General features: G+C 42.8%; 1 protein-coding gene across 1 annotated transcript in view; it reads left to right on the top strand.

Annotated features, from left to right (window-relative positions):
* LOC112112877 (cryptic protein-like) overlaps positions 1 to 24,968 on the top strand; it is a 30,469-nt gene extending 5,501 nt beyond the window's left edge. The window contains exons 3-8 of the mRNA XM_029911697.1: positions 15,276 to 15,309; positions 17,375 to 17,456; positions 18,184 to 18,330; positions 22,293 to 22,407; positions 22,510 to 22,619; positions 24,841 to 24,968. Coding sequence (XP_029767557.1) covers positions 15,276 to 15,309; positions 17,375 to 17,456; positions 18,184 to 18,330; positions 22,293 to 22,407; positions 22,510 to 22,619; positions 24,841 to 24,968 — 616 coding nt within the window. The remainder of the gene's footprint in view (positions 1 to 15,275; positions 15,310 to 17,374; positions 17,457 to 18,183; positions 18,331 to 22,292; positions 22,408 to 22,509; positions 22,620 to 24,840) is intronic.
* Positions 24,969 to 26,908: the final 1,940 nt, after the last annotated feature.

Genomic DNA, 26,908 nt, shown 5'->3' with positions numbered 1-26,908 from the left:
TACAGTTCCTTAACATTGTTCCTGACCATTGTTTTCCACAAACTAGGAAGTGTTGTTGTGCTTGTTTATGCAGTGCGTTGAACCTGAATGACTTACTGGAACCAGAGCAGAGTTCTTTCTTGCTAATACAGTAGTGTCAATTTTGTCAGCGGGTCCAAATGGGACTGGGAGAACTTTCACAAACCTGACCCAGCACAGTTTCCTTAGGGCTTGTCTACACTGGCAAGTTTCTGCACAGTAAAGCAGTTTTTTGCGCTCAAACTGCAGACGTGTACACACTGCCAGGCCAATCTGTGTGCAGAAACTCCTCAGTTGCAGTGCTGCAAAAAACCCACCTCGACGAGAGTTGTAAGGCTATTTGCGCAGAGGCTCCAACGCTCTATTGCCAGTGTAGACACTTGATTGCTTTCTGCGCTGTAATTGGCCACTGGAGCTGTCCCGTAATGCCTCAAGTGACTGCTCGGCTCATTGTTTTGAGCTCAGCTGCCCTAGAGACATGCGCCCCTCCCCTTTCAAAGCACTGTTTCTGACAGCCCTTGGGTGCTGTACTGATCTGCTCTGGGACACAAAGCAAACCATTAATGTGGAATGCTCATGCTGTTAAACACAGAGGCAGGTGTCTCTGGCTATGGCTACACTGGCGCTTTACAGCGCTGCAACTTTCTCACTCAGGGGTGTGAAAAAACACCCCCCTGAGTGCAGCAAGTTACAGTGCTGTAAAGCGCCAGTGTAAACAGTGCCCCAGCTAATCCCCTCGTGGAGGTGGAGTACCTGCAGCGCTGGGAGAGCTCTCTCCCAGTGCTGGCGCGCGACCACACTTGCACTTCAAAGCGCTGGCGTGGGAGCGCTCCCGCGGCAGCGCTTTGGACTTTCGAGTGTAGCCACGGCCTGTGTGTGTGCGTGTGTGTGTGTGCGAGAGAGAGCGAGAGAGAGAGAGATTGCTGTGTAGAGAGCCCAGAAAGGGAGGCAGGGGCTGATGTCCGGGTTTTCCCCTCCCCACGCCTCAGAACTGGTTGCTTCCTGCCACTGTGTGAACTTACAAGACAGCATTCTGACACACTGTCTGTCCCCCAAAACACATTGTCTCTCTCCCCCCCCTCCATACACACATACACTCCCTGTCACACACTCTCCCCCTGCCCCCACTTCAGTTGAAAAGCAGCTGGCAACGTAGTAGGATCAGGGTCGGCGCAACCCATTAGGCGACCTAGGCGGTCGCCTAGGGCGCTACAATTTGGGGGGCGGCGACCGCGGCGGTATTTTGGTGGCGGAACTTCCACTGCCTCTGTGGGGGGCAGCATTTCGGGGTGGGACCTTCCGCCACCTAGGGCGGCAGAAGAGCTGGTGGCGCTTCTGAGTAGGATGCCCATGGAACAATGGGATTGGGAAACCTGCATCATGTGACGCTGTGCCTGCCCCATGAGGAATTGCAAACCCTTCCCAAAGCACCCTGCGGCCAGTTGCACCATGAGATAGCTACCACAATGCACTGCTGTCTTTGCCGTTGCAAGAACTGCTAATGTGGATGCGCTCCAGCGTCACAAGGAGCACAATGTGGACGTGCAACAGCGGTTTAATCCCAGCATTTTAATGAAAGTGGTATAACTTGTGGTAGAAACTTGCCAGTGTAGACATACCCTTAATGAAGGGTATGTCCAGCTACTGCAGAGTGCCCTCAGACTTTCACAAGTGGAGTATGTCTTCACAGTGACATCCACTGGTGACACATACCATGCCCTGTGTGATTCCTTTGTGTCCTGCTAATTGTGTTTGTTTGGGGTTTTTCTTCTAATAGTGGCAGAAAGAAAGACAGACTGAGCTCCATCCCAGTTCAAAGATAAGCAGGTCACTCATCATCATGAGTCTTACTAGATATTCTATACCGTGTTAAAGTATTGGAGTTATTTGTATTACAGTGGCACACAGAGACCTCAACCAAGATCAGGACCCTCTTTGTGCTGATCACTATCCATACATTTAGTAAGAGACAGTCCCTGCTTCATAGAGATTACAATCTAAATAGGCAAGACAGAAAGAGCAGGAGGGAAAAACAGAGGCAAAAGAAGTGAAATGATTTGCCCAAGGTCAGTGGCACAGCTGTGTTAGCCAGTCCAAGTACCAAGCCCCAATCCAATTTCCTGGCCATTGGATCACATTGCCTCTGTTCATACAACAACCACCACTCTGATAATCCAGAGAAGACCTGAAGCTTGAGATTTGAAAAATAAAACCATTCAGGGCCCAGGACCATCCGAGACTGTGGGATCTAGTGAACATATCATCAGGAGTGAATTGGGAAGGGGATTCTTGGGAAGCAAAACTATGCGGGGAGAGGGGTAAAGAACAAGAAGACTCACTAGATCCAAGCCAGATGACTAAATTTAAAGAAGCAGGGTAGATAATTTTTAGAAGGGCAGTCAAAGATTTTGGAGGGAGGGGTAATATCTGAAACTAACAGGGCTTGGATGTGGTTCATTTGAAGGACTAAGATTCAGGACTAGTGTTATTTTGAACTGGCCCATTCATCCCTACTTATTACACCTGTGTTCTCTGAAAGGCATCACCACTCTTGTGTTGGTCCACCTGTTGCACATACACATTAACGGCCCCATTTTACAGAACTTGGTCTGCAGGATAAAACCTTAAGTCTTTGGGACCAATTTTCAAACTTGGTCAACCATTTTGCATCAGAGTACTCCAATCATCCCTCAAGCATCTGTTTGAGCTCCTAAATGTATAATTGTGCACCCTAAGTTAACTACCGTATATACTCGATCATAAGCCAGTTCGTTTATAAGCCGACCCCGCCCAAGATGGATAAGTAAAAATGGAAAATGTTTATGACCCATTCATAAGCCGACCCTATAATTCAGGGGTCAGCAAACTTTGGCCCCCGAGCCATCAGGATAAGCCACTGGTGGGCCGACATGGTTTGTTTACCTCAAGCGTCCGCAGGCACGGAGGTAAACCTAAGTAAACAAAGTGTCCCGGCGCGCCAGCTGCTTACCCTCGCGGGCCGGGACAGCAACTGATGGGGAAATTTTGGTGGGGGAGAAGCTGGGGGTCAGAGGGGTAACCCCTGAGCCCACCACCTACATGACCCCACCCCTAGCCCGGGACCCCCACACACTCCCCATCCCATCCCTACCCACCTTATCTGGGGAGGGGCAGGGGAGGATGTGTCTGGCTTGGCTGGAGCTGCTCCGGCAAGCTGGGCAGCGCGGCCAAAGCCTGCTCGACCGAGCGGTGCGTCCGCAGCATGTTCCAGCAGGCTGGGCCAGGCGGCACGGCCGCAGCATGCTCCAGTGGGCCAGGTGGCACGGCCACAGCCTGCTCTGGGGGCGGGGCCGAGCTGCACGGCTGCAGCCTGCGAGACCTGAAGCTGCAGCTGCTTCAGAGGCTGGGGGGAGAGCAGCGTGGCCAGAAGCGGAGAGACTCTGGCCCCACCGCTTCCCTTCTGGCTCTGCTGGCTGTGCTGCCTATCCTTGCTCCCTCTGTTGGGGGGGAGGAGGGGCTGTGTCCCACCTCTCCCTCTCTATACCCATTCATAAGCTGACCCCCCTCTCTGGTGCTTCCTTTTTTACTAAAAAAATTCAGCTTATGAACGAGTATATATGGTACCGTTTCTTTTGGGGCATTTTATAATCTGTGCAAGACCACCACTGAGTAGGGTGACCAGATGTCCCAATTTTATAGGGACAGTCCCGATTTTGGGACTTTTTCTTATACAGGCTCCTATTACACCCCACTCCCGTCCCAATTTTTCACACTTGCTGTCTGGTCACCCTACAGCTGAGAGCTACACAACACCCCAGTGAGCATTAAACAGCCCTTATTTTGATCAAACCTTCTCACATCCTGCAAACAGCACTTGTTAGGACAATGCCAAAGATTCTTCTGGGCTGATGCAACAGCTTCACATGGGGCCTGATCTGAAGCCCATTCAAGTCTATGGAAAGATGACAATTGACTTCAATAGGCTCAGAATTAGGCCCATTGCACCTAAAGGGAAAGTCTCAATGCAGACAGCTGTGCTATGTGTAGCTTACAAATATTATGACTTGTTGTCTGTGTACAGCACTTTTACATGTCTAGAAGTTTGCTGTCTGCAGCTGCTGGCAGCCATTTTGAGCAGCAGAGTTCTGTGCAGTCTGCCACAGAGAGGACACACACAGTGTGCTCTCACACAGAGATGTTACTTTTGTTCTCGCTTGACTTGCTGTTTCTCAATATAAAGTAAATGTCATCATGATACAGTTTGCTCTTTGTTTATGAGTAAACATAACCACCCTTTCCACCACTGCTTATTACTGCAATCCAGCCAGTTTACCCCCCAGGACTTTCCTCACAAACCCAATCTCTCCTAACCATTTGCTGACTTACTTGTGAAAACAATGTGCATGGCCTTGGCTCAGCCTGCCTAAAGAATGCCTACACCTTCCTGAGAAGTGTACTTTAATCCCCTTCTCCCTCCTGCTTGAAAACAGGATGCTTTATCCCATCATTCTTCTGTCCAGGAGAGCTGAGTGAAGTAACCTTGGTAGCAGGAGTCACTGTTAGGTGAAGTTCACTCTGGGAGCTGAGTGCATTGTTTCTCTGACCCTCCTGACCCCTCACTGTCTAGGAAATGAAAGGCACAAATCCACAGAACAGTCTAATAATGACCTGTCAACATTCACTTTGGAAAATAAAGCTGTTTTTGAATTGTAGGAGTGGGGAGCACTTTAAGGAACTGAGTTCTACCATTTTAAAACTCAGACAGCATCTCAGAAATGGCAAACAGTAATCAAATGTTTAAAGAAAAATTCTTCTTATCCTGGGATGAGACCTTAATACCAAATTCCATCACAGAACAAATTTTTATGGACAAACTATAAAGCCCTTTGAAACTAGGGGCTTATAAAGGGAATGCTGATACGGACTTTTCCATGGCCAGGGAAGAACAGCACTGCTATGATTACTGAACACAATCTATAATCTGCATGGCGCTCTGAGTCAAAAGGAAAATGAGAGGCTTTGCATAATGTTGAAAATCAATCAGGGCTTTGATGTCGCTCTAATCCTACACTATCTCACAGTTCATTTCATGTCCAAGTGATATGTCATGTCATTTAAGATTATTGTAATTAGAAGGAATGGATCAGAACCCAACAGGAGAAAGAATATGCTCTTTATTTGATTTGATTTACTTAAATTAAATACTGTTTTTTCAAAACATATAAGCGGCAGCTACTGTTTTAGTTGGTGTTTTTAAAGGAAGAGGTGGGAAATTATCAAGTAGTCTATTCATAAAGAAAAGCAAACAGAAAGCAGCTTGTATAATCTTTGTACTGTTTGCAGGTTATTAATATGCAATGTATGCATTGAAAGTCAAATCCTGGGGCAGCCTACATGCCCACAGAATGCCCCAAATTAACTTCAAAGCCCAGGCTCAGCTGGGCAGGAAGCCAATAGCAGTGGAGATTCTGTGCTGTGGGGCCATGCACCATGCTATGCAATTACAAATGACATCTCCGTTGATAGCCTGAGCTTCCACCACCAGAAGGAGCTATGTGGACAGGCATGCAATGTGATTGACCAATGGGGCCATGCAATACTTATTTAGATTTAAAATGAAGTCGTCTAGTCAATGCTCCAGGCACCCTAATGCATCATCAATAATACAATCCCAGCAGCATTAAAGTAATCATTTCAAAAGAAACTCAGCCAGCCAGAGGCCTACTGAAACTCCTTTTTCCCGCTTCATCTTTACCGGAAACTACAGATGTATGGGAATACTAAGATTCAGTAACACAAAAGCCCTACATACAGTGTAACAGGGAGCATTGGCTATTCTTCTCAATGGCCTGCATTGCAGCCTGCGGCCTGGGTGTGCGGACGGCTTGGCTGCTTGTAAACTAAGGATTCTCTTCCCTACCCCCTGATATTTTCCATGCCTTGCAGGACTCTTATTCACAGGGCTTTGCCCCACTCTTAGGTTTCACTCTGTGAAACTTCGCAGTTTCAGATTGCAGAGATCAGTGGTACAAGGCTTTTTCTTAATTTTAGTTCACACAGGTTCACAACCCAAGTCTTGGGTTCAAATGAACCCAACAGGACAGGTTTTCTAGTCTAGCCAAGCTGTGCTCATACTAAGACCAGGAACAGATGTGATTATAAGCTACCTGTGTGCTCCCCTGATAGCAGGAAGCCTAGCTACTCCAACCTTATGCCCAGCTGCTCACAGCCTAAACAGGCAATTCTGGCAGTCAAAGATCAACCAGTGACAGGGGTGTCCCAGCAATGGCCCGTTTGCCAAATCTCCTACATCATCCCCTGTAGACCAGTGAGTGGGGTAGAGGGAAGATATAGAAGCCAGTACAATGGCTACAGAAGAATTGCCCTATTCCGGCAGATTTCTCACAAGCGGGGTTAAATTGGGTTTATAGCTGCTTTAAGCTGCCATAACAGTGCCTAGCACCTAATTCATATAGGTTATTTAGGTCCCAAACTCCAAGCAAACATCAGCTATGACCACTCCACCTGGCATTCCCCACCCCTCAGCTGAATCAATCTAAAACCACCTACTTTAGCAAGCTCCTCTCCTTCTCGCCCCCCAGCCCTTGAAAAGCACAAATCAGCCCAAGCACAGTCAAAAGTTAGCCCAGGCCTTGCAAAAACATTTGAAAAAATGTAGGCCTTGTCTACACTGGCAAGTTTCTGCACAGTAAAGCAGTTTTCTGCACTGTAACTCCCGAGGTGTACACACTGCCAAGCCACTTAGTGTGCAGAAACTGCGCAGCTACAGCGCTGTAAAAGCCTAACGAGAGGCGTAGAGCTTTCTGCACCAGGCGTACAGCGCCACGGTGCCAGTGTAGACACCCTGGTCGATTACAGCGCTGAGATTGGCCTCCGGGAGGTGTCCCACAATGCTTGTTCTTGCCTCTCTGGTCATCGGTTTGAACTCTACTGCCCTGCCCTCAGGTGACTAACAATCATCCCCACCCCTTAAATTCCTTGAGAATTTTGAAAGTCCCCTTCCTGTTTGCTCGGTGATGCGTGCAGTGGTCTCAGCGCATCTTTCCAGGTGGCCATACCTGCTCCATGCACCAGGCGATCCCCGACTTGGAGCAATGCCGAGCTGCTGGACTTCATCAGCATTTGGGGAGAGGAGGCTGTCCAGTCCCAGCTGCGCTCCAGCCGTAGAAATTATGATACCTACGGACAGATTTCATGATGCATGACAGAAAGGGGCCATGACCAGGACACATTGCAGTGCACGGTCAAAGTGAAGGAGCTGCGGAACACCTACCACAAGGCGCGGGAGGCAAACCGCCACTCCGGTTCTGTGCCCACGAGCTGCCGTTGAAAGATGACGCCGAATGTGGACAGAAGCACAGGGATTGCTGGGATGCAAAGCAATGCATCACGGGGCTTTGGGATAGGACCCAGGATGCCCTGCGACCCCCTCCATCTTCCCACAACGCTTAGCAGCAGAAGAAGAAGAGATGCTCTGTGGGATAGCTGCCCAGAGTGCACCACTCCAAATACCACTGCAAGTGCAGCAGTTTCCCTTCAGCGCTCTCTGATCAGTCCTGTAATTGCCGGTGCTGTAACTCTGCCAGTGTAGACAGACCCTTAGTGAGCTTGGCAACAGTTTTGGGTAGGTAACAAAACCAAATTGCACAGTTCTAATCGCTATGCTTACGCAGTTAGTTATTTTCCAGACACTGTTTTATGGGACAATAATATTATTAATAAGACTACTTTTTAGTCATGGGTATTTAGAGTGAAAGTCACGGACAGGTCACGGGCAATAAACAAAAATTCATGGCCGTGACCTGTCCTCGGCTTATACCTGTGACTAAATCTTGGGAGGGGGATAGGACTGTGGATGAGGAGGGGGCACTGCGGCGGGTGCATCCAGGGCGAGGGGCACCTGGGGCCCACGGCACCAGCTGCCTGGGGCTGCAGGGCCAAGGACGCTGCTGGGGCCGCCTGAACAGCGGCCGATGTGGCTGGCCCGGGGACGCCTGAGCCACAGCGACTGGCTGCAAAGCCTCTCCAGCAGTGGCCGGCTGCAGAGCCGCTCCAACAGCGGCCAGTGTGGCTGTCCCTAGGGCCATCTGAGCAGCTGGCACTGGAGCCAGCTGCTTGGACGGCCCTGGGGTCAGCCACACTGGCCACTGCAGAAGTCACGGAGGTTGTGGAAAGTTACAGAATCTGTGACTTCCGCGACCTCCATGACAGACACGGAGCCCTTGGGACAGTTCTGTGCAAAGCAGCTAAATAAACCCACCATGATTTATACATTTAGAAGATATATGGGGACTTATACACATTGATCCAAACTGAATCTGCAAAGAAGACTCAATGTAGGCATCTGTTTGGGGAACTGAGTGAAAATTTTCATTGTTTATTATCTTTTGCCAAGCCAGTTCACTCACCCCAATTATTTTCATGCTAAATGGATTAAATCAGGAAGCAGTTATCACTGGGCAGAGCCTGTTTTATGCAGCCAACTAAACCATCGTCCTTTACAAATAGGTTATGGACACCACAAATTATTCTTATAATTAAGCTGACCTTGATCTCCTTTTTTATAACTTCATTAAACTCAAGCTCAAGGGAATGCAAATAAAAGTCTCCAGCTCCTCAGTACAAATGAGTTAAGACAGACTTGGGTCCATCTGGGCCATACCTACGCTAGAAAATTTTACAGATAGCACTTTTGCCAGCACACAGCTTCCACCATTGCAATGTCAGCCAGGAGAGCATTCAGAGTCACAAGTCAGGCTCAGCATGGAACCAGAAAGCTCAGAGTGTGGCCAGACCAAGAAGTGATTTACAAAAAGAGTTAGTAAAATGTTTCCTGAATCTCACACAAAGGATTTGGCTTTGCACTCAAATGTGGAGGTAAAGGTTCTTATTTTATCCAGATTGTTTCTCCCGCAGCTACTTGGAACTGTTGAGTTTGCTACCACTAGACTAAAGGTTACTCTATTTGGTCAGACTCACATTTACAGAGGGGAGCAGTCACCCCACATCAGTCTCATTGAGGGGACTGGAGTTGCTTCTGTGCTACATTGGTTAGTCCTAGAGCTAACTGGAAAGTTGATTTATTTATTTTTTAACGTGGAAAATTTCAGCTTCTCACCAAAGCCCCAATGCCCAACTTCAGTTTTTGGTCAGAAAATTGAACAGTTTTGAGGAAAGGAGACACTTGGGGTGGGATGGGGGGGAGAGTTAATTGAAAAGCCAATCTTCCATTGGAAAAAGTTTTGCTGGAAAATTTTCAACCAGTGCTAGTTAGAGCAGCTGACTCAAAATCACTTGATTGGCCCATAAACTTAGTCACAGCCAGAGCGTACACCTGTTAGTAGAGGAGATGCATTACTGAATAATCAGCCCATTTTCCAATTTCAAGGTATGGGAGGAAATAAATGGTTGTCGCACAATGTTCACAGGCTAGCTGACCAGCCGCTACATCTTTTAAATATTTATTTGCACTAATGGCCAAGATTTTCAGAAGTGACTAGTCATTCTGGATGCCTCCATTTTTGGGTGGCCAACTTGAAATACCTTTAGAAGGGTGCTGATAGTCAGAGGATGCTGAGGTGCTACGTACTTTCTGTAAGTAAAGGACCTTTTAAGGAATCTCAAGTTGAGCACCCGACAAATGAATCACCCAGAATCACTATGAAAATCTTGATCGGTCTCTTTTTAAAAGGTAAATTTAGTGCTTATGAAGGTGTGGACTTGAGAAGCCTGAAAAATAAAGTTCTTTCTCCATAGAAAAGTTAAAGCATGGACAGCAGCCCTCCAAGTTTCCATGCCACACTGTCGATATTCTTAAACCCTGAGTGAACAACCCATCGGCACAAAAGGGTACCTTCATTTCCACATCCATTTAGTCTTTAGCCTCTATTCTGAGGCTGGCAATAAGAATACCCTGGGCCATCTTGGCTTCTGGCTTGGTGATAGGGACACCTGCCCACTAAGGAATGATACAAAAAAAACCAACCCAAAGATGATACAACACTTCAGTCACTGTCCCGTGACCTAAAACCAGAAGGTCTCCATAGCTCTTTGCCAGTCATATGAGCCAGGATGCCTGCCAAAGCCCTATGTCGCCAGCTCCAATGACAATAACGTAAAACTTCTATGAAACCATGTCAGTCTCGGGTCACTCTCTTTTCAAAGATTCCACATTGTTTGATTTGATTTGAAGACTCGTGTCAGACTAGCCAATAGCAAATTACTTCTTAGTCCAGCCCAATCCAGTGCAGTCCTTACACAGCAAGCTGTAACAGGTAGAGGCAAAATGTGTGTTGGAACAAGCCACCTCTAGCAAGTCCTTAGTCACATGAGCAGTTCTCACTCACACAAGGGTTTCTATTGGCTTCAGTAGGACTCCTCATGTGAGTTTGCAGGCTCAGATCTGTTCTTTGGAACGACTGAATATCAGACTTGCCATTCAGATATATATCCTTCCTCTCAGCCCAAGATGAGACTAAAACTCAGTGGCTGTGTTTGGCTGTGGCCCAGTCTCAAAACCTGGTGAACATCAGCCACAAGAACTGAATGAAGCAGACTTCCCAGAGATAACCGGGAGGGGCATGACTATTGCGACAAGAACTCTATCCGTGCTGGTATCAGTCCCTGGCTCCCGCATGTGCTGCTGAGGCTCCCTCTGTTGCTTTGCTGCAACTGCCTCGGATACATCCAGATTGTTTTCCGGAGTGAGAGTTGAGCATTCATCCTGGCATCTCTTCGGAGAAAAGAACAGGAGTACTTGTGGCACCTTAGAGACTAACAAATTTTGAAATTTGTTAGTCTCCAAGGTGCCACAAGTACTCCTGTTCTTTTTGCGGATACAGACTAACACGGCTGCTACTCTGAAACCTGTCTTTGGAGAAAGTGGCACTTGCTTCAGTGACTTGTGGTACACTTCTCTAATGCAAAATACACCCAGTTAGGATGGAGGGGCCTACACTGTAATATTTTACATTGTTTGAACACGACTGTGAAGAATCAAGTTAGCTGACATGATGTTGTGCATGATTTTTCAACCAACACAGACCGTTAGGGTTTAATCACAATTAGCTGACATGATATGGAACATGACTTTTCCTGGTCTATACACAAAGTTGTGGTCAGCATCATGTCAACTAACTCAATTTTTAACAACTGTGATCTGTGGGTAAAGTTTTATAGTGAAAGACTACACACACAAAAAAGACTCAGTGACGTAGGTGATAGATGTAAGAGTTAACGACTTTATATAATGCCTTCATTTCTTCTTTTCCTTCCTCCTTTTCTTCCTCCCAAAAGTTTTACAGTTCACCTTTAGAAACTAATTTTAATTAAAGAGGAAACTACAACTTTTAATTAATGTAGTACTCCCCATGATGGTGCAGTAATAAGGAAAGTAATATAATATAATGTTCTGACATAATCTGCCTCTTTAGGACACTCTAATCCTTTTTAATTGCTTTGTAAAGTGACTATGACTCATTGACTCACTTACTTTAAAAGGCAATTAGTAAAGTAGAACCCAACGGTGAATAACTAGAAGGTTCCTAATGCTACAGGCTAAATTATGCCACTCCATTGTGAGTTTACTAGAGTGGGGAGGGAGTACACACTGTCACAAGGACCAGGTACAATTTCTCTCCCCATATTGTGGAGTGGGCTAGTGATGGGTACAGCATTGACTAGCCCCAGAGAGAGAGAGAGGGAGAGAGAGAGGTGCAGCTTAGCACATCCACCTCACCATCTGAGGACACCCACTACCTCTAGTCCAAGTAAACCCCTGCCAATGTGCTGCTGCTCTTTCCCCAGTTCTTCTTCCAGGCCTTCTCACATGGCTTCAGCTGAGCCTTTCCTGTGCTTATTCCCTGATTCTCTCTCAACAAGAGATTGCCCAAGCCCTGGTCCCTATAGAATTTCACCCCCTTTTCCCTCTCCACCAGGTAGCACTGCTTCCCTCTTCCCAGCAGGCTTTGGTCCCAATTTATAGCGAGTTACCTGATCGCTGTACTACAAGTCCAATAACCTGGGAGGAAAACTCAGATGGGTGCTAAGCCTGATTTTCCTTTAAAGATCAAGCCCTCCATGTAACAAAACATTTCTGGGTGGCCACAAGCTTCCCCCCTTCTCTACACACTGGAATGGTTGTACTGTATGTTGGGCTTGCTACTACTTTTAAAGGCATAGTGCCCTCCCTACTTTGCACTGTGCTCCATCAGCCCACAGGAGGCATTATACCTGTAAAAGATATGCCTCCAAGGCACCATTGCTAATATGATGTGCCCTTCTCTCCTCCCCTCTGTTTCTGCAGAGGCATAATTGAGCCCTATCCCAGTGGTCTTTGGGCAATGTTTCCTGCTCAATTTCCTGAATTTCATTAGCAGGAAGTTCACTCATTTTATTTTTTGTCTGGTCCGTACATGACCTCTCTGTAGCACAGTCAGCTTTTGAAAAACAAGACATTTATACCTTCCATTGGAACTTGACTAGTATATTTATTATTCTGATCAATGATTAGTAAATATTCAATTAATTTTTGCTTGAATTTGCATTGTCCATAAAGCATCAACTGATATTTAAATCGCTGGTAAACATCGGCTCTCCCAGAGAAAGTGAATGGGGTTTACCAGCTTTTCGAAAAGGTAAATTTAAGAGACCTAAACAGCTTATGAGCTAGATTTTTATAAGGGGGGGGAGGTCGCACACAGAGGCTTGCTATGTGAAAGGGGTCACCAGTACAAAAGTTTTTTGAACCACTGATTTATACAACTTATTTGCCAGCTACTGTTAATTTATAGATTTCTCTAACGATGCACATCACTTCACATACATTAATGACACTTCACAATACCACTGTGAGGCAAGCAAGCATTTTTATCCAAGTTTTACAGATGGGAAACTGAGGTACAGAAAAGTGAAGTAACTTGTCCAATGTCAAAGTAGAAATCTGTATCAGAGCCAAGGACAGAACCCAAATTTCCTAAAATTCAGTCATAAGATCATCCTTCAATAGCTTGATCTTTTTGTGTTCTGTAAGCAGGGGCATGTCTTATGATTCTCTAGACACCAGTTGACATATTCAGAACATGTTCCACTAAACTTCCTTTATACACTATGCTTTCATGCAAATAACTGGGTACAGCATGCAAAGTTTATGATTATAATGCAGCTAATAGAGTTTACATTTACATTGCTATTAGGCTGCTATTCCATAGCAATACACTGAATTGATAGTGTCCTTGGTAATAAATCCACACTAAAAAGGAGGGGGAAGATTAAATACTTTCTTAAGCAGTAAAACTCATTTAAAAAGCAAGTGCATTAAGGGAATCTGTTAATTCATACTGATGGAGCTGAAATAATAATGAATGAGTTAACTATTGTAATGTAATTCTCTTGAGATTTAATCTATGCCTCTGAGAAACCACACTGGTTTCATACAACCAAGCAAATGGCAACATGATAATAGACCCCAACAATAGCAAAGTCAAGGGTTCCTGGTGCTAATTGTCTTGCTAGTCCCAGGCACACCTTAGAGCTATTAGCTTTTAACGAGCTGCTAAATTGTACTGAACCCCTCCAGAAATGTCAGCTTTCACCATGTTGCTGCATTTAAAATCAAATGTAACATAATTCAGAAGAGAAAACAAGGAGATGCATTTTTCATTCTAACATCATCAGCAGCATCTCCAACAAATCCATCAGTGAAGTTTTTCAATTTTATTTTTATTAAGCTTTATAATAAATGTAGATATCTGAAAACAATGTCTGATCAATTGGCCAAAAATGAATAACCTTCTGGCACTGATCTTAGCAAACTTAAGCTACAAACAAAAGAAGAGAAAATACAAAAAAAAAAAAAAAAGTTTCATCTATGTAATAAATATCTGGAACAGTCAAAGTTTATTCATTAGCTAACCACAACCACTTCACATTAACCATTCCATTAACTATATGTTGTTGAGGGCTTGTGATGGTCACTACATAATTATTTTGCATCTTCAAGAGTAGGAGATTCAGGGCTTGTCTACATGGGGAAATAGCCCAGAATAAGCTATTGCAGAATTCCGCCACTAGCTTCCCGTGTGTATGCTCTTATTCTGCACTCAAAATGCCTTTTGTGTGGTTTAGTTTAATCTACTTCTAAAATGCATTAAGTTAAACCACAAAAAAAGGGACTCAGAAGCCAGGTTACACTAGAAAACTAGGTCGGTTTAACTATGTCAGTCAGGGGTGTGGAAAATCCATACCCCTGAGCTGAATAGTTAAACCAACCTAAAGTCCAGTGCTAGGTCAACTGAAGAATTCTTCGGTCAACCAAGCTACACCTTTCAGGAAGGTGGATTACCTATGCCAAAGGGAGAATCCCTCCTATCAGCGTGGTAGTGTCTACACTGAAGCGCTACAGCAGTGCAGCTGCAATGGGGAAGCTGTGCCACTGTAGTGTTTTAAGTGTAGACAAGCCCTCAGACCTTCTCTAACATTAGAAAGTTGTACCATCAAGGAGTTATTTCAGTATAAATGTGTTTTATACTGGTACAGTTTATTTCAGTACAGGAAGGGAAACAAGCTATTCTAATATAAAATAGCTTAATACTGATCTAATTGTGCCCATATTAGGGCTTGTACTGGTATAATTACTTCAGTAAAAAATCACCCCCTCATTGACATAGTGCTGCAAAGACTGAGTTCTGGTCTACACTTAAAACTTAGGCCAACATAGCTTTGGTGCTCAGAGGTGTGAAAAATCTACACCCCTGAGCGCCGTAACTATGCTGACCTAACCCTGGGTGGAGACGCAGCTAATTCGATGGAAGAATGCTTCTGTCAACTAAGCTACCATTGCTTGGGGAGACAGAGTTTCTACAGAGACGGAAAAAACCTTTCCTATGCGTACACCATGAGATTACAGCGGCATAGCTATGGTGCAGTAGCTATGCCCTGACACTGTAGTGCCCGTAACGTAGACATGGCCTCATGAACATGCTTAACTTTATACGCACTGTTGAACTCCTCTGTATGAAAAGTTAAGCATGTGCTTAAGTCTTTGCAGGAGACTGTTCACCTTATCTGTGATGATTAATCCCATTGAAATGAATGGAACCACTCACATAAGTGGCCCATAGTTTGAGATCTATAAATATCAGGTACTAATTATTATTTACCATCATTATCCTGAGTCAAAGTTCATGGAAATAAATACTACTTCAATTTGCAAGTCTTTGACTCTCCTTAGGCTGTAAACTTCTTTTTTTTAAATGCAGAAAGCTAATGAAGATCATTGTTTATAGGCCACTTGTATGTGTGTGAGAGAGCAGGATCATGGTGAGAGAGAGGATCAATTTTGGGAGTCAATTAGGGAGGGAATCATTACAAGAAAAATGAATTGCTTTGTGAGATTAGTGAGTACTGTAAATTTCTCCTTCCTTATTATACCTTTACATAGGTTCTCTTTCACCAGTGAACTCTGAAGGCAAAAACAAACTGGACAAGACTGTCACACCAGCTCCTGTTTTTAACAGAAATTCAATGGCCCCGTTAATATTAACTAACTTACTTGAAATGGAAAATTCAGAATGTTTGGTTTATTTCTGAGGCACAGTTGCAGAGTTTCTACTTCTTGCAATTTTACTGCACACCTCATGATGTTTGTGATTTTTGTTAAAGCCTACGCTCCTGGATAACGTGAGAATTTTAGCCTTCATTTAATACAAATTACGTTTCTAGCCTTTGTTGTTGCAGAGAAAAGTTGGAAAATATGAACCTTGAAAGCTCAAACACCAGAAAGCAAAAAAGAGTTCCAAATTTATTACTGTTTAAAATCATATGATTTTTAAAGCAAATCTCTCAATATTGGGGTCTGAATTCATGAATGATAAATGCTTCGGTTGGCAATACTGCAGCTGAAATAACAGGAAACCACTTCAAGATAGGTATACACCCAATAAGTGCAACAGGCCTCCACTAATATAGAGCATGGAGGGTCTTCTGCAAACACGCTTGCACTCATTTAGTCAAACTGGTGCAAATCCCTGTGTGGAATTATTTCAGTTTCATTCAAACCTATTCCTTAAACTAAACCAAAATAAAGCATGGTTTAAACAGAAACAAGTGTGTCTACATGGCCTTTTGCACAAGAGTAACTAATCTGTTTAAAGCAACAGAGGGTCCTGTGGCACCCTTAAGACTAACAGAAGTATTGGGAGCATAAGCTTTCGTGGGTAAGAACCTCACTTCTTCAGATCTGTTTAAAATCACATCTTAAGTTAAACCCATGACACTCTGCATATAGACAAGCACTTATTTAGGGATATGCACATTTTATAATCTAATAAATAATACATTATTATTGTAGCACTAAGATCTGTCCCTTATCTGTCAAGGTCCTTATCGGACTGCACAGTTAAATAATAAATTGCCAACCATTAAAATATTGTATATAATATTTAAAAGGCCCCAAACAAGGTAGCATATTACACAAAAACTAACATACAAAAACTCCAAATATGGTCCCTTTGCTGGTTCCGGACTCATTTTAATTTTTTCTGGGCTCTATATCTTGATCAAAAGATTCCAAATTTGCACCCTATCATCCTGCATCCTGATGATGCACAGAAATTTTCAAGACAATCTGAGTGTGCATGTGGATATTAGAGCACTTTGAAAATTAGCTTTTAACTGAAAGCTCAGTTAGTTCAACCTTAACTATGGTGCCCCAAGGCCACCCCATAATGGGGCCTGTATAACATCATCCCTCTGGCCTCTTGGCAAATTGCTGAGTTAATGAGAAGAGGTCAAGTGAGGAGGTGGGAGGAGAGAGTAGGAAGGTGCTAATTGTAAGTGACCTGCTGCAGGGAGCCAGGGAATACATACAGTGTCAACTCAGTGTTAAAGCTCAGGGGGATAAGCATTACCCTGTGAGCTGAGGTGTGCAGGGAGTAGCTTTAGTCTGCCTTCTGTCAGAAAGAGTTCTTCATTCTATGGACTGTGGTGTGAAAAATACATCAGAGGGATTTCAGGTGTAAGGAAAGGAAAGAAATACAGACTGACCTGAGGAAAAATGCTGCTTATTAGGTAAGCTAATGCTACTTTATATACATAGAGTCAGTCTGGAAAATGCCAGTGTTCATTCATTCTAGTGAAGTGTATTGACATTTTATAAAATCTTATATTTAAGATCCTTAACTTCAATTTTATCTTTCTCTATAGCTATCATTGTCTTTTGTACTCATCAATGTAGTAGTAAGTAGGTGTTGATTTCCCTTCCTCAAACCCTATATTGCTCCAGGATTGTTGAGCATAATAAATGCTAGGTTTATTGCTCCTTTGATGGTATAATTTAACGTCTTTTTAGTGAGATCAGCATTCCCTTATATGTATCATTTTGTGTTTTAGGTGTCTTTTAAGCTTGGCACTATCTTTACAAGTAATCCAATTTGGAAATGGTAAGAGAACTCCTTCTCTCCCCCTTCCAACCCCCGTTTTGCTTTTGCTGGTTTTCTTAACAAAAAAATGTATTTTTCTGTGCACTTTGAATACTTTTACTTGTAAATAGCTAGCATACAAAACAAATACTGCTTTTACCCTCACCCTGCAAACACCTACATATGTGAATAATCCTAAATGCTTCTATTCATGTGAGTAACATTAAGCATATACCAGATTGTTTACAGGATTGGGGTCTTCCATTAACACTGCACCCTGAATCAGTTGCCAGTTCCACTCTAAACACAACTGAGGACAGAATTGTTGTCTCAGGATATCAGTTTTTTGGGGCAACTTTTAACAATGTGTGTACAGTGGCTAGCACAGTAGGCCTGGATCCCTAGTTAGGAGCTGCTTGATACTATTGTAATACATACTGCTAAGCTTCAGCAAGATATTTCAGAACATTTCAAAAAACCTTTTTACCTGTCCAACTTCTCACTGAGAGCAGGCAATGAGAATTAGATCAGGCCCTGAAGCAGAAAAACAAACAGACAAAGGTACATAAAATACTGACCAGCTTCCATACCACGATGGGATAATATCTTCACCACCACTTCAAACTTCCATGGGAACTTTATCTGAACACCATCTATTGCAGCTATCAAAGCTAAATCTACAGTTTAGCCATCACTGAGAGTTTGACCTAAATTTTTGTTGTTGTTTTTTTAATATATATATTTAAAGGCTGTGAGGGGGAGAACTGTGATGATAACCCAGACCAGAAAAATCCAAACACTTCCTTAACCATCTTTAATGATATAAATAATCTCAATTCTGAGAGGAGAAGGAGGAACCCCTCTGAAGTCTTACCTTTCATTGGGCTTACAGATGGTAAGTTAATCATTGTATTGAGAGGCAACAGGTTTTTCATGTCCAATGTGAACTACCTTCTCAAGGAAAAACCCTTTCACGCAGGCACCATTGCATAATAACCTGACTTTGTTATATTAAAAAAATCAAGGGCTACACTTCTGTGCCCACCTGTTGGATGCACACAACTCTGTATTTGCATACCCAGTGATGTTTGTATGAATAACCTGTGTCATTGTATATAGAAATATATACTTGCATGAAAGACCCTTTGTATTTAATAGAAATTGAATCTAAATTCTGCAGGAAGATATGGATTCTACAGTAAATTCCATGGATTATGTTGTGCATTCATCCCATATGCACTCAAGATACACCTTTTGAAATGCATGTTTTTGCACACATAAGGAGTGTATATACATATTTTTGCAGATGGACCTTGCTGCATGTGGCCACATTTAAAAATTGGCTCTAAAATCTTAAGCAGTTACACAGAATAAATGAATAGCAGACAAGTGCCCAGAAAGTGGGAAACACTCAAAATTCTGGTTTATGATCTGATTAAATGCTGTCTTGAAAACAGAAAATTGTACAACAGATTAGAGTTCTTTTAAAAAGTAGAGCTACCCACAGGTGAAAATTAAATATAAACCATGTGGCCAACTCTATGCCTTAGAAATGAGAAGGCAAATAAAAGTAACCTATTTTGTTTTTTAAATCTTCTGATTTGTATGCTACTCATGATGTTTTTGGTGTGACACTTCTGATTTTTAAATACTCAGACTTGGCAATACTGTATAAATCTGACCTCGATCTGTAACTTGTCAAAGTGTTGTATGGCATTTAGCCACCCAAAATCCCATCAAAATATGCTGTGACACTTGGAAAATGTAGCCCTATGGATAATCATGAAATGCTGCTAGTCCATTTCAGCACTAATGCTGTAACTGATGGAAAGGGTTAAAGGTGATACATCATACACCTCATTTTGACTTTTGCTGGTTGCAAACAGATGAAGGGGAAGTTGAGAAAGTTGGCTGAAATCATCTCTTTTGATGGGAGCATGCCATTAGGGTTTTGTTGCCACTTAAATACTGATTGGTACATGATCAAAAAAATATTCTTTTCTATGCTCACAGTTATTATATTTGCATCCTAGAAGTGGGGGGAAGGGGAGAAGAGTCAAACTTCACTGTATACATGATCCAAATTGAACTATTTTTTTTACAATAACTAAAGAAACCTTAATTGAAGAACTGCAGGCTCCAGTGATGTCCAGACCTTTGTCCTCAATTGCATTACTTAGGCTATGTCTACACTGCACAACTTATAGTGGCACAGCCGTGCCGCTAAAGCCTTGCTGCTGTAAGGCATGCAGGGCAGCCACTCCCTGTCGCTGGAAGAGAGCTCTCCTGCCGACAAAATACAACTACCCTCGAGGATGGGTGGTAGCTTTGTCACCAGGAGAGCATCTCCCACTGACAAATCACTGGTGCTTTTTGTCATTAAAACTTTTGTCCTTCGGGGTGGGGGTGGGAGGTGTTTTTTCACACCCCTGAGTGACAAAAGTTTTAACGATATAAGTGCAGTGTAGACATAGCCTCAGTAGCACAGCATATAATCTAGTCAGGCACTGTAGCTAAATTTTTTTTAAAGAGGCTGCGTAACAGTGTAACTTAGCATGCATATGCAATTATAAATTCCAAGATAAAGAATCATTTTGCACACTTCTGGGCATGAACTACGGGGCTGAGAAGGAATCTCTCTAATGTACAGTACAGCACTTCAAAACTGCTTAGGTGCACTACGGAAGCAGGCAAGACTTTGTTCTCTGAAACATCAGCAATTCTCATTACCAGACAGAGGATACCACACTAGGTGGATCAGTAATCTGATCTGCCTTGCAAAATCTCATGTTTCCAGGTTAAAAATAGAGAAGCTTGAACTGTATGATATAACTCTTAATTGATTTGTTCTGTGTTTGTAAAAGGCCTAGCACAACGGGGTCCTGGTCCATGACTGGGGCTCTGAGCCATTACACTAATACAAATAATGAATAATTTAAGAATGCTGCACATGATGTAGCTTATGTATGCACAACAGTCAGTCATAAAATTCACATCACACAGTTAGAACTGCTCCATGAAAATAGATATGCCCCTCTGCATGGGGCCATGCTTGAAGTGTACAAATCTGAGAAGTGAGAAGAATTCAGAAATAAGTGCTTCTCTGGCATATGAGAGCCATTGCAACTCACATTAAATCTTCTTATGAATTCTGTTCTTCCCAGAAATGTTTGCTTTGGTTTGATTGTTATTAAGGCAACTAAAAAAAGACCCCCACACACTATCTAAATATGAAAATACTCTTCATTATGTGAATATCGAGGGAGCTGTGCTGAAAGCTATTGCCATGATTCAGAGAGCACGTTCTTGTAATTATTCTTATACTTCCCCACCTCTTTAATGGAAAACATACTATAAAGAACTCTTCAGAGGTCAGGCTTGATGCATATTAGTGGGTGTTGCCTGTGCTATACCCTGTTCTGTAGATAAACAGGACTTAGTCTCCATTGTTTTAACCCAGCATATTTCAGAAGCCCTTATATAATCTCTGTACTAACACACATTTTAGATCTTAAAATCTGTGTAATATCTTCCTACCTCTGTTATTTCATTTTGGAATCCAGTCCTATCAGAGCTATCTGATCTACACTTCTGTACTTTTTTTCCATGAAAGATCTCTAGCATTCTGTTGTAATTTGGCACAGTCCATATTCTCTCTGTCAACCAAACTCTTTTATATTCTCAATAATTCACATGTAAATATCTTACCAACAGATGCAAATGTTTTGAAACACTTCCTCTATTTTAAGCAAGTTAAGTGTTTGTGAAAGGTACTAGATTAACACCTCTGGAGACTGAAGTCCTCTACTAGCCACAGAGCAGGCAAAACTGGGCTCTAAAAGGTACCATGTCTGTGAAGAGACACCCCCAAATTTTTTCAGATGATAGGCACAATGCAAGGTACCTCTGGGGGTTCCAGGCCAAAGTTTCTTCTTCAACAAGACTCCCATCCAGAACAAGGAAACAAAACAAAGTCACCCACCAAGACCCATCACTGGGCCCTAAGTAAAATCCCCTCATGTCCACTTTCCACCCATGGCTCCTTGCTGTACCTCTCCCAGACAGCTCCCCAACACAGGCACTCACTGCAGCTCCCTGAGCAGGTCTTGGGGCTGTCGCTGAGTGAATCCTGTGGGCGGGGCAAGGCTCCAGCAGGTGGGAGGGGTTGCCGTGACACAGGAGCTAGCCCCACAGCAATGACGAGGAGTAGCACTAGTCACCGCACTGCCCATTCAGGTTTGGCACCCACTGCCCTCTGTCATCACAGGGAAGTAGTGGGATCAGACTTGGGAGTGACATCGAGACCTGGTGCATGGAAGTCACAGCGACGCTCATGTTTGGCCCCATGGCCCATTTGTCATAACCTGAGCAGCAGCGCTGCAACCCCCGTGTGCCAGGTCGCAATTCTATTGGTTTTGGCTCTGGTGCTCCTCCGTCATGGCTGAGGGTTGTGGGGCCAAATTTTAAAGAATAATGGGGCAGCCAGTGCTGTTCCTCCTCACCACTGCTGTGGGGCTGGCTCTGCCCCTGACAATGGTACACACCATGCATACTGCTCATATGGCTGCAGGCATCATGGCCTCTGTGAATGTGAGGATAATCAAACCTTGATTTAGGAAGAAATCAACTTCAATTTTAGTCTTTTCAAATAGAGCAAACAAGTTCAACCAACTGTAGTGGGTTCTTCCCACTGGACAGGTTTCTTCTACAAAGAACTGGAACCTAAAAGCCATCAGATGGTAACTCTTTACCAGACAGATTCCTAGTGGTGACCTAGCTGTGCATGGCAAGTCTCTCTGTTTGACCGTCTAGTTCCTTGGATAACTTCCTTTCTGCTCTCTCTACTTTTGACTCAAGCCAGAAAACTGAACAGAAGCTGCTGTCAGAATGGAGGGACCTGTTTCCTGGGGAGTTTTTGCATATGTCCAAAACACTTTACTGGCAGACACTGTGAACATGATAAACGGATCAGGTAAGCAACAAACAGGGACTATCTCCCACTGAAGGAGAAAGAGGAAACTCAATTTTCAGTCACAGCACTCCTGTTTATGGAATCTTTTTTCTCCTCCTGCAGTAGCTGCGGTGCCATTGGCCATGGAGAGTGGACCCAGGAAGGATGTTTGTTCTGCCAATGTGTTTATGGGATTCTGCACTGTTTCCCTCAAAACCAGGAAGATGGTTGTGGTAAGAAGCATCATTATTCCTTTCTAAAGCATAATTCATGTGCAGTTATCATATGACACATAATTCATGTGTCACATCTCTAGTGCATATTTTTACTATTCACAGCTCACCTCTGTTCTCATATTCAGTAATCAGCTATGAGGGGAGTAAACACTTGGGCAGAGTCAGGATTATTCAGAATCGTTCAAGAAGCAGCCCCAGGTTTCTCTCAAGACAGGAGGTCTGACTCAATGAAAGGGAGTCTCTTGAGTTCTGACAAATACCAATACTGGGAATAAAATGAAAGAAATGAGGATTCCAGATGTACAGTATAAGGGGAAACTTAACACTTTGCCTGGACCAAACTTAAACTTGGGGTCCAGCTGAGGTGACATTCATGGTCAATAGGGATGAGTGTTGGACTGTATTAGAATGAGTTTGCTCTCAATCCAGAGGCCAAAGATTACACTGGCATCTCTACATTAGCCTTCTTGACAGAAAATTTCCCACCAGTGCCAACAACACTGCACCCCCACCAGTCGTGGGAGTGCTAGGCCACGTTTACATTATGGGTGCTACAGAGGCACAGCTACAGCACTACAGCTGTAACACTGTAGCATAGGCGATTCTACAGTGACAGAAGGGTTTTTTCCATCTATGTGGGTAATCCACTTCCCTAAGCAGTGGATAAGAAGTTGACAGAAGAATTCTTCCATTGACCTAGCCATGGAGGTTAGGTCAGTTTAATTATGGGACTCAGTGTTGTGAATTTTTCACGCCCCCTGAGCACCATAACTACGTCGACCTAGACCAGGCCCTACTGTATCCTGCCCACTGGCAGTGTAATCATTCTGTCTTCTAATCCTGCGCAAATCAGATCTAGTTGACACTGTGATTAACACATTGACAGTTGCTGGGGTCTTGTTTACGTTGGAGTTCTCACTGTTGCTATCATCAGTGGAAACCCACCAGTGGTAGCAATGATGGGAAATTTTAGAAAGATAAGCGTAGGGACTTGCCTTTGCTAGAGGTGACCCCTCTAGCCCCGTGTGGAGGCACATTGTCAGGATATTATAGGAAAGTCTGTACAATCTCTGACCACAATGGACTTGAACAGTGGATAAATAAGAGATTTTGTATGTCAATACCTTTCAACAGCGCTAAGTTCATGTTAATATTTTTGGTTTTTAAAGATTTGGATAAGAGTGTGGGGTGAAATACTAAACTTCTCGGAGAAAGTTAATGGAGTGAGAGATGATGTTCAAGAATTCCTCAATTCCCCTAAAGTCAGAGGTTAATATTTTTTAATTTAACAGATCTCTCTGAATTGAGGGGGAGTTGCAGGGTATACTTCTTTTCAGATTATATATAAATAATTGTGACCTATATTTTATATGCATTATGTATACAAAATGTTATATATTATAAAAATGCTATATTATATATGTGTAATATATATATTACACACACACACACACACACACACACACACACACACACACACACACACACACACACACACATAGTGAAAATCTTTATGTAGCACATAATGTAACAGAAAATTGTTCCTTCCAGATTCCCTTTAATTTAAACAGAGATCTGCTAAATTATAATGTATCTGTGTGTGGAACAAAAGAGAAGATCTCTCTTCATTAAATGTTTACCATTTTAAGCCCTTAAGAAGTTAGAATCAAGGTAAACACACGTGGCCAACATTCTGATTAGCAAAATCCAATTAACCTGGAAAGACCATTAAGTGAATTAACAAATTTGATAATCTCTTTAGAAGGAATTTTTCCATTCAAGTTCCCTGGAGGCTTTTATTTACAAAGGAAAAACCTGAAAGCTTTTAGTACTCTGACATTTTTCTTTCACATTAAAACCAGTTTCTGGGTCTCTAGAGGAAACATTACCTCCATCTACTTACTCCATATGCACTTGGAAAGAAAATATGGCAGTACTTAAAAGCAACATTCTGGCAAATATCTGGGATTTACATATGAATACTTGGAGGTTTTCTCTCCTGAGTGCCATCAAATCTCATCAGTCATTTCTTAAATGTTCTCTGAGTGCTGCCATTCACAACTCTTTCAGAACTGTAAACACTCCCTTGAAAGAGACTCCATAGCTGGGTGATCAGCTGAAGCCTGAAAGGAAGTACTTTGGAGCAATGAAGTACATGCAAATCATACCTTTTTCTGTTTAATTTAAAGGAATTTAAATTCAGGCTTTGTTCCTTCAGGTCCTACAAAGAAAAATATGCCTGCTTGGATTCATCTTGGAATGAGTTCTGAAGGACCAAAACTTCAACAGACAACAAACATCCCTATAGTTTCATTACTGTTTCCTCTGCTTTGTCAGCTCCTCTAATGAGTAACAAAGATAAGAAGCAAGAAAGGTAGTTACTTTAACAATGAGAAAGTAACATGAATATGAAGCCTTTTGTTTTATCTTTAATTGTATAATGGCAAGCAGCAGGAACTGATTATCTGCACTTGATATTAGTGTTTCCTGGATGCCAACTGACTGCTTTATTAGATGGGTGGTTAGGAAAAGAACAGAATTTTTATTTTATCCTACAACAAATCCATCTATTCCTGTGCATTAAAACAGGAGCTATAAATATGTCTCTTCTCCACCTATTTTGAAGTGGCCCTATTAATTGCTTTCAAATATTGGCTTCTATGATGTTTAATATTGAAAGATCAGTTCTTCCAGTGGAAGATGATATATTTACACCTACTTAGGCTAAAACAGCCATAATTGTATTGTAAATATGATTTTGCTTTAAATATCTAATTTTAATAATTTATTGTCATCTCTTTTGGCTATTTCAGCTGTTGAAATGACAAAAAACTAAAAGTCATTAATTAATGGTTTTCTTGTCAATCTGGGTTGATTTGTTTTCCCACTAACTAAATTAAAACTTTGAAAGAGCCATTCTAAAGAGACCGAGTCATTTGTATTACAATAGTTTCATACTTGAAGATATTGTAAAAGTTATCATTTCAACCACTATCCCAACACGCAAATAAACTTTATTTTAAAACATTTAGTCCAAACACTTAATTTTTCAGAGGGTACAATTTTTCAAAAGGGCCTTTGTTGATTTGACTGAATTACTTTGGAAAATGTGTTTCCAGAAAGTGGATTATGTTCAAAAGACGTTTCCTAAACACATCACTAAAGAGTATTTAGTCAAGATTATGGATGCTCATCCACTGTGTTCATTTTGTTAATTGTCCCTCCCCCATCTTAGACTGTCTAGAATCATCAGCAGATCTGAATGGCATTTGAGGTTCTACTTCTTTTCCTTCCCATGCCCTCTCACTCAATTTCACTTTTGAAAACCAATTTTTGATGTTTCACAAGTCTCAATAAGTCATGCATTGTGCGCTTCAATGAGTAGTATCCAATTCCAAATTGGATTAAGTATATTACGAAATAAGAGTGTTCATACATGATATTCAGGAATAGTTATTCCAGAACATTTATTCCGAAACAGCTATTCTGGAATAATTCCATATGTAGAGTATCAGAGGGGTAGCCGTGTTAGTCTGGATCTGTAAAAAGCAACAGAGAGTTCTGTGGCACCTTTAAGACTAAGCTTTCGTGGGTGAATGCCCACTTCATCGGATGCATGTAATGGAAATTTCCAGGGGCAGGTATAAATATGCTGGCAAGAATCAGTCTGGAGATAACGAGGTTAGTTCAATCAGGGAGGGTGAGGTCCTCTGCTACCAGTTGAAGTGTGAACACCAAGGGAGGAGAAACTGCTTCTGTAGTTGGCTAGCCATTCACAGTCTTTGTTTAATCCTGATCTGATGGTGTCAAATTTGCAAATGAACTGAAGCTCAGCAGTTTCTCTTTGGAGTCTGGTCCTCAAGTTTTTTTGCTGTAAGATGGCTACCTTTACATCTGCTATAGTGTGGCCAGGGAGGTTGAAGTGTTCTCCTACAGGTTTTTGTATATTGCCATTCCTGATATCTGACTTGTGTCCATTTATCCTTTTACGTAGTGACTGTCCAGTTTGGCCAATGTACATAGCAGAGGGGCATTGCTGGCACATGATAGCATATATAACATTGGTGGACGTGCAGGTGAATGAACCGGTGATGTTGTAGCTGATCTGGTTAGGTCCTGTGATGGTGTTGTTGGTGTAGGTATGTGGGCAGAGTTGGCATTGAGGTTTGTTGCATGGATTGGTTCCTGAGTTAGAGTTGTTATGGTGCGGTGTGTGGTTGCTGGTGAGAATATGCTTAAGGTTGGCAGGTTGTCTGTGGGCGAGGACTGCCCTGCCACCCAAGGTC

Source organism: Terrapene carolina, unplaced genomic scaffold (genome assembly GCF_002925995.2).
Source record: "Terrapene carolina triunguis isolate 2854851 unplaced genomic scaffold, T_m_triunguis-2.0 Scaffold113, whole genome shotgun sequence".
NCBI lineage: Eukaryota > Metazoa > Chordata > Testudines > Emydidae > Terrapene > Terrapene triunguis.
The sequence above is the reverse complement of the archived record's forward strand: the minus strand, read 5'-3'. Positions and strand labels throughout refer to the sequence as shown.